Consider the following 12673-nt stretch of genomic DNA (forward strand, 5'->3'; position numbering starts at 1 on the left):
GGATCTGTTATTAAAGTCATGGGGGAGGCTGTGGGCAGAACAGCAAAAAAAATGACAAGCGCACTTAAGGAGAGGGGTGGGAATATTTAGATAGGACCCAGAAAAGTGGAACAATACTGCAGTATGAATTTGCATAAATTCTCTTATGTGTGTGTTACAAATGCTCTGTAAGATGTAAAGGGACATGGATGTCTTTCATTGCTCTGAGTGCTCTTGGGCAGACTCTTCCTAAGGTATTTTCATGTTAATAAAAATTATAGAAATGAATAAGAATTTTTTTCTGTATGGTACATCTGTATTGTACTATAACATTGTGTGTTAGCTAACTGGAGTTAAAATTAAAACTTTAAAAAATCAATTTATTTAACACATTTCTTGAGCACCTGCTGTTTGCCTGCAGGGAGCGTGGTGTTCTCAGGCAAGTGGTATGATATTCCTTCTGAAGAGCTTATGAATGATGAACTTGTAGTGAATGCAATGGAGGAGAAATGGGTCGGAGAAAGTCATGGTGGGGAAATGAAAATATGAGTTTATAGGAAAGTAAGTATTTACAAAGGCAGTTTTCTGCAAAGGAATACATTTTTGTAGGAAAAGTTAGCTGTGTATAGAAGAAAGAAATTTGTTAGAGATTCTTCTGCTCATTCATGTATTCATTCAGCGGTGCCTCCCTGCTCTTCTCCACAGTCTGTGCTAGGTGCTAGAGGGGTTCAGGAGGCAGGTGCAGGCGCTGCAGAGAGGTGAGCAGTAGAGCAGAGAATGTGCACCTAACTCAGAGAGGGAGCTCAATGAAGGGTCCACGGGAAGTATCGCTTCTAGAAGGATCATCACACTTCAGGAGCTAAAGCCATTGATTGAATAAAGTAGTAAAGCCATGGTGTAAAAAAGAAATTTCTATTCTATTCTATCCTATTCTATTCTATCGTTTCTATTCACCTACCTATCTATATTTAGATCTATCAATCATCATTTATCTGTTATATACAAAGGGACAAAGATGAGTCCAAGCATGGAAAATGGCAGGTACTTAGGATTTTATTTTGAGTAATCCCTATATATACCAGGCCTTATGCAAAGCTCTTTATATATAAGCATAGTGGTTAAGAAGGTTGCAGTCAAACATAAGTGGTTCTGATCCCAGCTCTACCACTCACTAATTGCGTGACCTTGAACAATTCATTGTGTCTCTAGATCTCAGTTTTCCTCATCTGTAAAATGATAATAGTAATAATACCAATCACACAGCACAAAATCAGTCTTTCTTAACAAAATCACTTTGCACGATGCTGGCGTGTGGCAAGTGCTTGGTAAATGCTGACTCATTTTCATTACAACCTTTGCTTTGTTCATTCGCTGCCCTTCCAGAGGAAGCTGTGATTTAGAAGTGTGCTCAGGTCAAGCTCATGATTGGTAGTGCTAACCTCACGTGGTAGTGCTAACCTCTATGTCCAACTGCCACATGGCCACTTCCCTCCAAGGACTCACAAGAACTGACATTTACTGTGTTCAAAGCCCCTTCCCCCAGAAATCCTCATGTTGGCCCAAGCTGCCATCACCATCCTGTCAATAAAGCCAGAAATCCCTGGGCAGCTGAATGCCCTCCACTCACTCTTCCTCACCAACCACTGCCCCCCCCCCACCCCACCACAACCAGTATCCCACCTTTGCCTCAATGTTTTGGTTCCATCCATTCCCCTGCATGCAGTCCTCACTGTTCCCTCTTGGATCACTGCATCAGCTCCCACACTGGCTTTCCGCTGGTGCCATTCCCTTCTCTAAACCATTCAACATAGTGCTGCCAGAATAATCTTTCTAAAATGCAAAGCTTATCTTGTCAATCTCGACTTTAAGGTCCTACAGGGACTCTTCGCTGCTCTTGTGATAAAACTCAACATTCCTGAGCTCTTTGAGCCATAAGGTTCTCTGAGACCTGGTCTTGTCTTCAAGACTTTATTTCTGACACCCACCACCCGTTAAAGTGGGAGACAACCATGCGAGGTTGACAACCATGCAAGGAGACAACCACAAATAAATGAAAAAGGTAACTCCAACCATTGCCAAATGGTACCAATATATTGCTGTTGGTAAACTGCAAGGTGACTGACACATTGGATAATCCTCCATGAAGAATGATAGAATTATTCACTTTGTAAGACTTTACAATTAAGCAAGATAGTTAATTGTAATCTCATAAAAGAGACTGATTTCACCACAGGAAGAAATCATGGTGTTCTAAAGAGAAGATAAAAAGGGGGCACCTGGGTGGCTCGGTTGGTTAAGCATCTGACTTTGGCTCAGGTCATGATCTCATGGTGGTTCGTGGGTTTGGGCCCCGCATCGACTCTGTGCTGACAGCTCAGAGTCTGGAGCCTACTTCAGATTCTGTGTGTCCCTCTCTCTGCCCCTCCCCTGCTCGCACTCTGTCTCTCTCTCAAAAATAAACATTAAAAATAATAAATAACAAATAGATGATAAAAAGATGATTACCCAAGGCTGGGAGGTCCTTTAAGACTTAGGTCAGCCTTTAAGAGAGAAATCATTAGTTAAGAGGAAGAAGTAAAGATGGATACTCCGAGGTGGGGGAGGAGGTGGGGGAGGAGGCAAATTCAGAAATTCTGACTTTCATTAGGGAGACAGGTGTGTGGGAATGTGAAGACATTGTATTGCTCTGTATAAACATATGCATGAGGACATAAACACACAATTCTTTGAGCCACAGATGTTCAGAGGGGCACCTGTGTGGGTGGAGAAGGGCTGCAGCGCCGAGCAGGGTGAGGACAGCAGGACATGGTGGCTCAGGGAGCACACAGTCTGGCGGACATGCTGAACATGCCATTGGGGTATGCAGTGTGCTAGGAAGGAAAGGAGTGGGGCCTGTAAGAGAATGCAGGAGGGCCCTAATCTGGGTTGAGAGGTCACCAGTCAGCACTTTCAGGTCTATTCCCAGATGAATGGCAAAGTGAAGCAAAATCAGGCGTGCCGTGGGAGAGTTTGAGATTCACTAGTTTAAGTACTAAGTTAGCAAAACAGCCTTGCAGCCAGCACAGGAAGGTAGGTGCCTGGGGGACATGGGCTTATGCTAGGGCCAAGGGAGAAAGGGGCGGAGGGTTTTTCAGAGGAGGTGGCTGGAATGCGTGTTTTGTCAGTATTACTCTGGGGGAAGCTGCCAGATGTCAAAGAGGTTGTTTTGCACCCAGTAGCCACTCCCAGAGCAGTGAGGAATGGGAGAGAGCAAAGAAGGTGGGAGGTGAGGCTGTCTGTAAACCATGCCAGCTCCCCACCAAGTCCTGCGTTCCGAGTGGGTTAACAATGCCCTGAAGGTCGGTGAACATTTCACCATCTTGATTTCCTGGGACGCGAAGCTGCCGGGAATGAAACCCATGACGGCCCAGAGCTGCCCGAAGGAGGAAACCCGTGCCCCCCTGCAAAATGCAGAGAATGCCATCTCCTGTTACCTTGGGGGATCTTCATTTTCCCCAAAGAATTAGAGGACCACACAACCCTTGGGAAGACATCGTTGTGGGAACATAAAGGAGAAATGACCGAGACGATGTGGACACCAGAGGAGGGGAGGTCACTGGCATCTCTACCAACAATACATTTCCAGTCGCCTTTTGCTAAAGTCCTGTTGACTTTAATGGTTCTCCTAGCAGATGGGATGTTGAAACAATTGCATGGGGGGGTTGAAATGTGGGTTTATGAGAGAAACCAACCTGCAAAGCCTGGGCAGAGCTTAGGAAATGGCAGACTCTCCAACTTGCCCCACATCTGAGGACAGCAGGGACAGCGTTGCAAGTGACTCTTACATGGACTGATGCCACCTTCAGTAGGTGCTGTGGGATGTGGGAAGCAGTTCTCAAATGAACCTGATGATCTGTGTGTCCATGGGCCCAGCGCCAGGGTCACTGAGTAAAATCTCCTGTTGTGAGGACGACAGAGGTCATGCCATCAGCCTCCTAGAACCCTATCAGGTTTGGGAGCCACTGGGCTAATTTAGTATTCTTTACAGTATATTTTTGTTTTTGCAGAAATTCCAGAGTACCTAATTCTTGTTCTCTTTTCCCTTTCTACTAGGCACTGGGAAATCACGAATTTGATAATGGCGTAGAAGGACTGATTGATCCACTCCTCAAAGAGGCCAGATTTCCAATTCTGAGTGCAAATATTAAAGCCAAGGGGCCACTAGCATCTCAAATATCAGGACTTTATTTGCCATATAAAATTCTTCCTGTTGGGGATGAAGTTGTGGGAATTGTTGGATATACTTCAAAAGAAACCCCTTATCTCTCAAATCCAGGTATTTTCTACTTTTATAGCACTTGTTGCTTGCAAATAGATGTATTAAATCAGAGCTTGGCATTATTTGTATGGGCTGTAGGCAAGAGTAGGAACAGCGTGCTGTGTTGGGCAAATGGCGTACTTAGGTTAACATTGATAAAACCAGTCTGGTGACTTCCACATTGTTCTAAATTACTTCTTATAGACATTGCTGTTTTGTTCACTGAACTTCTTTGTTGACATACACAGTATCTTTGTTTAATTCAGTGCATTCAAAATTGGACAAGAAAGCCATTTACATCCAGTACTAAACATTACAGAGTTACTTACTAGAGAATAAAAGCTGTATAATTCACTGCCCTATTGCCTGCAGAGCCAGAGAGCCCAAAGCTAGGGCGTTACCTCAATTTACCTTACCTTTCCTTTTCTAGTATGATTATTATGTCTAGTTAACTCTCCTTGTTCCCTTTTTGTTATTTTTTAATGACTTTGTTGTATCCAGCTTTTTGAGAAATACATATCCTTGAAAGGTCTCATGGTATACATATCTTAATATAAATATATTTTATATATGCTATATTTTATATAGTATATATATCTATATATGTACATACATACACATATAACCCTAAAATCATTCAAGAAACATTTTGGGGGCACCTGGGTGGCTTGGTCAGTTAAGCGTCCAACTCTTGATTTCACTGAGGTCATGGTCTCATGGTTCATGAGTTCAAGCCCTGCATCAGGCTCTGTGCTGACAATGGACCCTGCTTGGAATTCTCTCTCTCCCTCTCTCTATCTTTCTCTCCCCACCCTGTTCATGTATTCTCTCTCTTTCTCTCAAGATGAATAAACTTTAAAAAATGGTTATTTTATAAAAAAGAAACATTTTTGAGCCACTTTTACAGGAACACTTTCACCAAAACACTTTGGCAGTAAGAACAAAAATGATATTTTTTCTAAATTATGCAAACCAATTTTCTTCCCATATTTGGAGAAAAAAAAGGGGGAAACTAACAGAAATAAAAGATACAGCATAGGGAAGTTAGTGGTATTATAGTAGCATTGTGTGGTGATAGGTGGTAGCTACCTTGTGGTGAACATAGTGTAAAAAAAAAAAAGGAATGAAGGAAGGGAGGGAGGAAGGGAGAAAAAGAAAGAAAAAGAGAGAGAGAGGAGAAGGAAAACTAGGAGCTGGTATTATCCAGAAATAAGGGTTTTCTTTTTTTTTTTTTTTTATGAAATTTATTGACAAATTTGTTTCCATACAACACCCAGTGCTCATCCCAAAAGGTGCCCTCCTCAATACCCATCACCCACCCTCCCCTCCCTCCCACCCCCCATCAACCCTCAGTTTGTTCTCAGTTTTTAACAGTCTCTTATGCTTTGGCTCTCTCCCACTCTAACCTCTTTTTTTTTTTTTTTCCTTCCCCTCCCCCATGGGTTCCTGTTAACTTTCTCATAAGAGTGAAACCATATGGTATCTGTCTTTCTCTGTATGGCTTATTTCACTTAGCATCACACTCTCCAGTTCCATCCACGTTGCTACAAAAGGCCATATTTCATTTTTTCTCATTGCCACGTAGTATTCCATTGTGTATATAAACCACAATTTCTTTATCCATTCATCAGTTGATGGACATTTAGGCTCTTTCCATAATTTGGCTATTGTTGAGAGTGCTGCTATGAACATTGGGGTACAAGTGCCCCTATGCATCAGTACTCCTGTATCCCTTGGATAAATTCCTAGCAGTGCTATTGCTGGGTCATAGGGTAGGTCTATTTTTAATTTTCTGAGGAACCTCCACACTGCTTTCCAGAGCGGCTGCACCAATTTGCATTCCCACCAACAGTGCAAGAGGGTTCCCGTTTCTCCACATCCTCTCCAGCATCTATAGTCTCCTGATTTGTTCATTTTGGCCACTCTGACTGGCGTGAGGTGATACCTGAGTGTGGCTTTGATTTGTATTTCCCTGATAAGGAGCGACGCTGAACATCTTTTCATGTGCCTGTTGGCCATCCGGATGTCTTCTTTAGAGAAGTGTCTATTCATGTTTTCTGCCCATTTCTTCACTGGGTTATTTGCTTTTCAGGTGTGGAGTTTGGTGAGCTCTTTATAGATTTTGGATACTAGCCCTTTGTCCGATATGTCATTTGCAAATATCTTTTCCCATTCCGTTGGTCGCCTTTTAGTTTTGTTGGTTGTTTCCTTTGCTGTGCAGAAGCTTTTTATCTTCATAAGGTCCCAGTAATTCACTTTTGCTTTTAAAGGGGTTTTCATTAAGAATTAACTTAGGGGCGCCTGGGTGGCACAGTCAGTTAAGCGTCCGACTTCAGCCAGGTCACGATCTTGCGGTCTGTGAGTTCAAGCCCCGCGTCAGGCTCTGGGCTGATGGCTCAGAGCCTGGAGCCTGTTTCCGATTCTGTGTCTCCCTCTCTCTCTGCCCCTCCCCCGTTCATGCTCTGTCTCTCTCTGTCCCAAAAAAAAAAATAAAGAAACGTTGAAAAAAAAATTTTTTTAAAAAGAATTAACTGATAAAGGGCTTACTATCATTTAACAATTAAAAAATGATATATTTATTATTGTTGTGACAATAGGTCCAAGCCATTGGAAACAACAACAAGGTCAGCCCTGCTTGGCCCTGAGCAGCATGGCTCTGCTCTGAGGGAAAGGTTGTACAGCCAGCCTGGAGACAGGGCAGGCACAGGCCTTCTCTCCTCTCTGCTGGTAGGGGAGGTGGGGATTATCAGGCCCTCCAGGTGGCAGGTAGGCATCTGTCCCACAGGTGACTAAGCCTTTGCATACTGTGTGACACACAGTCAATAAATAGGTGTTTTTGAGGTCATTATGGAGCCCGGGGGTAGTTGTGGACATGATGAGTCACCGGCTCTCAACGTGTTTCAGAAGTGCTCTTCTAAGAAGTGTGTGGTCCCACCAGTGGGACCTGGACAGTCTTAGGCTGCTCTGAGCCCTGCCTAGCTCCTCTGCTTCATTCTGCCTCCCACTCTGGTTGGTGATCCGACCTCCCCCCAGTTTGAGGGGGTTGCTGTGGTTCAGGCCTTCCAGGGGTTTTCTGCAAAGAAGAGCATATGCAGATTGCAGAGTGAACCAGGCTGCATGACTGCTAACAGAACAATTGACAATGTCAGTAGGCCTGGGGTGATATGGCCCGGTGTTTGCTGCCCTTGCCCCTGGTTCCTGTCAGGTTGGACACTCCTGCTCTGGGTCCCCAGCTCCCACAGCAAACACCTCTCCCCCTTATTACACTTGTCTCTTACTGTCAGCTTCGTGTGCTGGCCTGAACAGCTGAGGACAGAGCCTGGGTCTCTTCTCAGTGAACATCCAGAACCTAGTAGAGAGGCCAGCATAGGATCCTTGGATAAAGATGTGGCCTTGAATATTTGAATTAATTATGTGTCTCTATAATTTCTATTCTACCCGCTGGCTTTTGAGTTCATTTAAAATAGAATGTAATTAAATGCCATAAGAGAGCTAAGAACAAAGTCAGGGAGTGGGGCAACGTCTTTTAGGAGCAGGGGGTGAGTGACTAGCTTGGAGGTCCTGTAGACTTGAAGAACCTCCTTGGCCACCTTGAGGGCACACAAGCATCCTGGGGCAAAGGGCATTCCAGCGGTGAGGTCACATGCTAGGACGCAAGCCTCACGAGGGCAGGGACCTTATCTGTCTCATTCACTGCTCCATGTTTTGTATCATACCCAGCATGTGGGAAGTTCTCAATAAATGTTGCTAGAATGAACACATGAGAGCAGGGAAGTGTGGGGGCCACAGTCACAAAGGAGCACATAGTTCAGTTCCTTGGAACACAGGTTCCAATCAGGGAAAGCAAAATCTGGGTGAGGACTGGATTGTAGGGCCTCCTGAATGATCAAGGAGTTCAGGCATGATGGGGAGAAAAGGTTATCCCTTCTTGAATAGTCGCCAGTAAGAAAGGAGAGGTTGTTGGTGGAGAGACACAGGGGCTCCAGAAATAAGTCCCCCTTTGCTGGGGTTCTGATAGCACCCCATATTAGCCCTTTACTAGGTTGTAACAGAAGGGGGATCTGAAGGGATGATGCTGTCATCGCAGCACCCAGGAGAGAAAGGCTGAATTGTGTCGGGACTGATCCCAGCACTGGGATGGGGGGTGTGGGGGATAGAACAGTATTTCTAGGGACACTTTCTTTCTACCAAGACCACAGGCCCAGTGCATGGGTTCTTCCTACAGATCTCTGGCCCCTGATCCAACCCCATCCCTCCAGTCCTGCTGCCTACGTACCCACAGGTATAACTGGTATTTCTAGCACATTTAATTTATTTTAGCTAGGTAATGGAATTCCTACAACCCCCTTCAAGATATCCTGAAACATATCCCATGCTTTTGTATACGTGTGATGACTGATCCCAAGAGGCTCCTGACACGTTAGGAGAATACATTCCTTTGTTCTCAGAGGCATTTCTCTGAACTTTGTCCAAAGACTAGTTACAGCTAAACTAAAGCAGGGAATGGTAGTGTTCTCAGAAGGTCTCGATATTTATTCTTTCTTTCTTTCTCTTCCTTCCTTCCTTCCTTCCTTCCTTCCTTCCTTCCTTCCTTCCTCTTTCTCTTTCTTTCTTTCTTTCTTCTCTCTCTTTCTTTCTTTCTTTCTTTCTTTCTTTCTTTCTCTGCCTTCCTTCTTTCTTTTTTCTTTTCTTTTCTTTTCTTTTTCTTTTCTCTTCTTTTCTTTTTCTTTCGTCTGAGTGCCTGTGTGTAGGCACCAGGGCTGCTGACAAAAAAAAAAAAAAAAAAAAAAAAAAAATCCCTGCCTACTGGAGTTTACAGGTTTAGTGGGCAAATAAATGAGTAAGATATCTGGTGTGTCAGAAGATGCTAAGTACTAAACAGTAGGGGAACAGCAAGTGAGGCATGGAGGAGGACATACCTTGTCAATTTAAAGGGAGGCTCAGGGAACTCACAGAGAAAGTGACATGGCACTGAGGAGTGACCAGGGAGCCCTGGACTTCTTGGAGTAATCAGCAAGAAGCAGATTATTCTTGATGTTTTCATGGCAGACAATGGTGGCAGAGCTGTTACAACTCCTGATGTTTAAATGTCACCTGTGCGTCAGTGACAGCACCACGAGTCCAACGGCACGTCTGTGAGTTGCTAATTTTCAGGGTGTGGGTCTGCACAGTCACACCCACACTCACCAGTCTGTCCCATGGGCGCAAGCTCCCTTTACTACTACAAGGGGGAGTACGTGGCCAGAGAAGAATGTCCACAGCCGAGTGCCAGCAGTGTGTGACTGAGACCCTGTCTAATGCAGAGCTCAGTACTGCTCTAGTGTCGACCTTACCAAATGAACAAGACAGTTGTCAACTGGTGTGTTAAGCTTGGCATTCAAGGACTAGTTGCCAGCAGAGTTTTAAGTTTGAAGACGGATTATCCTGAACTTGCAAACAAAGCCTTAGAGGTACTCTAGGTTCCTCCCCACCCACCCCCCACTCAGTTTTATTGAGATAGAACCAACACACAGCACTGTATACATTTAAGCTGTGTCAACACCATAACAACATGCATGACATGCATAGCACAACATGCTGATGTGCTCAGGCAAAAACAGATTTTTAAAAAATAGATAGGCTTCCAGATCTGAAGCCTCCTCATAGCTTGAGATTGAATTAGAGCAACATGGTATCATTCACAACCTTAAACTAATACAACATTAAGTGAATGTAACTGAAGATTATGATGCGAATTTTTATTGGCATTTTAGGGATTTTATATTTAACTTATAAATATGTTTTCGTTTCAGTAATTTAAGAGCTTCGGTAGATTAAGGTGATTTGACTCTATGTGTTAGTATGTGTAAGAAGTAATATAATAAAAACTATTAATAAATGTGCATTTTACTTATCTTGTTCCTTAGGAGGGAATTTAGTATTTGAAGATGAAATCACCGCATTGCAACCTGAAGTAGATAAACTAAAAACTCTAAATGTGAACAAAATTATTGCACTGGGACACTCTGGTTTTGAAATGGATAAACTCATCGCTCAGAAAGTGAAGGGCGTGGACATCGTGGTAGGAGGACACTCCAATACATTTCTTTATACAGGTAATTGTTTCAGAAGGATTACACTGGCCACAATGTCCAGATAACTTACTTTGTGTCTTTGTCTTTGTAACTGTTATTATTATTTTTACTACAATTTAACATATAATATATATTATGTATATTTCTATGATATGTAATAGATGTATAATTTTTTTTTCAACGTTTATTTATTTTTGGGACAGAGAGAGACAGAGCATGAACAGGGGAGGGGCAGAGAGAGAGGGAGACACAGAATCGGAAACAGGCTCCAGGCTCTGAGCCATCAGCCCAGAGCCTGACGCGGGGCTCGAACTCACGGACCGCGAGATCGTGACCTGGCTGAAGTCGGACGCTTAACCAACTGCGCCACCCAGGCGCCCCTGTAATAGATGTATAATACACATACATAGTAACTTGTAAATCTTATTCAGAGACATTCCTAACAATAATTTATTGGTTTAATGATTATGTCAGCTCCCATTTATTTATGTATATTATAAATATATATAAAATATATGCATAAAATATACATGTAGGGGCGCCTGCGTGGCTCAGTCAGTTAACTGTCCAACTTCAGCTCAGGTAATGATCTCATGGTTCATGGGGTCGAGCCCCGCATCTGGGCTCTGTGCCAACAGCTCAGAGCCTGGAGCCTGTTTTGGATTCTGTGTCTCCCTCTCTTTCTGCCCCTCCCCTGCTCACACTCTGTTTCTCTCTCTCTTTCAAAAACAAACATATAAAAAAATTAAAAAAATAAAATATACATGTAAAATAAAAAGATTACTGTGAGGCCCCAGCCAAAAGTCAGTTTATATCAAAAAGCAACATGGCATATAAAAAATTTTAAGCATAAACAAAATAAATAAGGCCTTCATAGATCAAGGTGACAGGATTTTGATTTGTAAGTTCACGAGCAGGAGCTGGAACTCTGGGTTCCAGTCCTAACTTTACTACTGTGTACCGGGACTTAGGACTATGAGCGTCCTGGAAGCAATAGGTACTGTTGCTCTTGAAGGCATGCACTCCCCCCACCCTCCCCCCCATTCCCTCCTTCTCTCTCTCCTTAGTGTTAGGTAGTTTTAGTTAGAAAACCTCTTTTTTTTCCTTCTGTTTGGAACCTATAATGTCCCAAAACTTTTGAGTCTAGCTCAGTCAGTCTTTCCTACCATGCCCCCTGCCCACCACCGCTACCTGGAGCGTTGAAGTACTTTCAAGAATTAGGAAGAAGGGAAGGAGGAGGGCTTGGCTGGTAACTGACTTTTATCAGCAGTGCAAAAGCAGGCTTTGGTGGGGCACAACCCTCTCCTTGAAGAGATTGCTGCTTTGGCCGTCTCTGTGTGGGCTATCTAAGGTGATCCTATTTTTAAAAGATTAAAAATAAAAAATACCCTGAACAGTACAAAAAAAAAAAGTACCCAAAAATGTTAAAAAAGGGGTTATCACTAAAAAGAGCATACAGGTAATTTTTACTTTCTTCTTCGCACTTCCAATTATTTTCAAACAACGAATGCATGTTGCTTTTGCAATCAGCCAAAGAAACACAAATTATGAAAAGAAAGAAACACAACATAGGGTCAGAAGTCTTCCTTCCTGACTCACGTCAGAGACCTTGAGCAGGTCACACCCTCTCTGAACCTGTTAGCTTTGTTTCAAAATGGAGATAATACTCAAAGTGCCACATTGTTGTGAAAATGACGTGAGGTGGTGTGTGTGCTCCTGGGAAGGCACTTCATAAAGTGTAAATAGCTGTGTTCTGGCATGCAGTGGTATTGAGACTGCCCACCAGTGAAAATATACCAATCAAAATGGTGACACTGGGGACCTACTTCATATAATGCTGAGGGTGCCTGGGTGGCTCAGTCGGTTGACTCTTGGTTTTGGCTTAGGTCCTGATCCCAAGTCGTGGAATTAAGCCCCAAGATTAATAGTCTCTCTCTCACTTCCTCTGCCCGTCTCCCCTGCTTGCTCTCTCTCTCTCTCTCTCTCTCTAAAATAAAAGAAAAAGTAAAGAATGCTGGTATCTACATAATTGATTCCTTACTAATTCAGTTCCTTTGTAAGTATTTTATCTCTTGGTAGACATAGGCTAGAGAAAAATTTCAAACTGGATTACATCCATTAATGGTTGTGATATAAATTAGTGGGTTAAAAATTTTTTTAACAGACTAGACTAAAATAGGTTAGGCATTTAACATTATTCATATGAACATACATTGTTTCATGGCAAAAGATGTATGTGAGATGGTGAGGACAGCTAGCTCCCAAGTGCATATAGCACGCAGGACATAAGTGTGACAAGAACAGTGGCGGGCACTGGTGGTGA

At 43.2% G+C, this 12673-nt stretch overlaps 1 protein-coding gene across 2 annotated transcripts in view; it reads left to right on the top strand.

The window, feature by feature from the left end:
* The window catches only part of NT5E (5'-nucleotidase ecto), a 51057-nt gene that overhangs the window by 16407 nt on the left and 21977 nt on the right, over nucleotides 1-12673 (top strand). For both annotated transcript variants that reach the window (XM_086707364.1, XM_086707363.1), the window contains exons 2-3: nucleotides 4072-4294; nucleotides 10183-10371. In XM_086707364.1, coding sequence (XP_086563490.1) covers nucleotides 4072-4294; nucleotides 10183-10371 — 412 coding nt within the window. The remainder of the gene's footprint in view (nucleotides 1-4071; nucleotides 4295-10182; nucleotides 10372-12673) is intronic.

This window comes from Puma concolor, chromosome B2, assembly GCF_028749965.1.
Source record: "Puma concolor isolate L17-30 chromosome B2, mPumCon1.1.hap2, whole genome shotgun sequence".
NCBI lineage: Eukaryota > Metazoa > Chordata > Mammalia > Carnivora > Felidae > Puma > Puma concolor.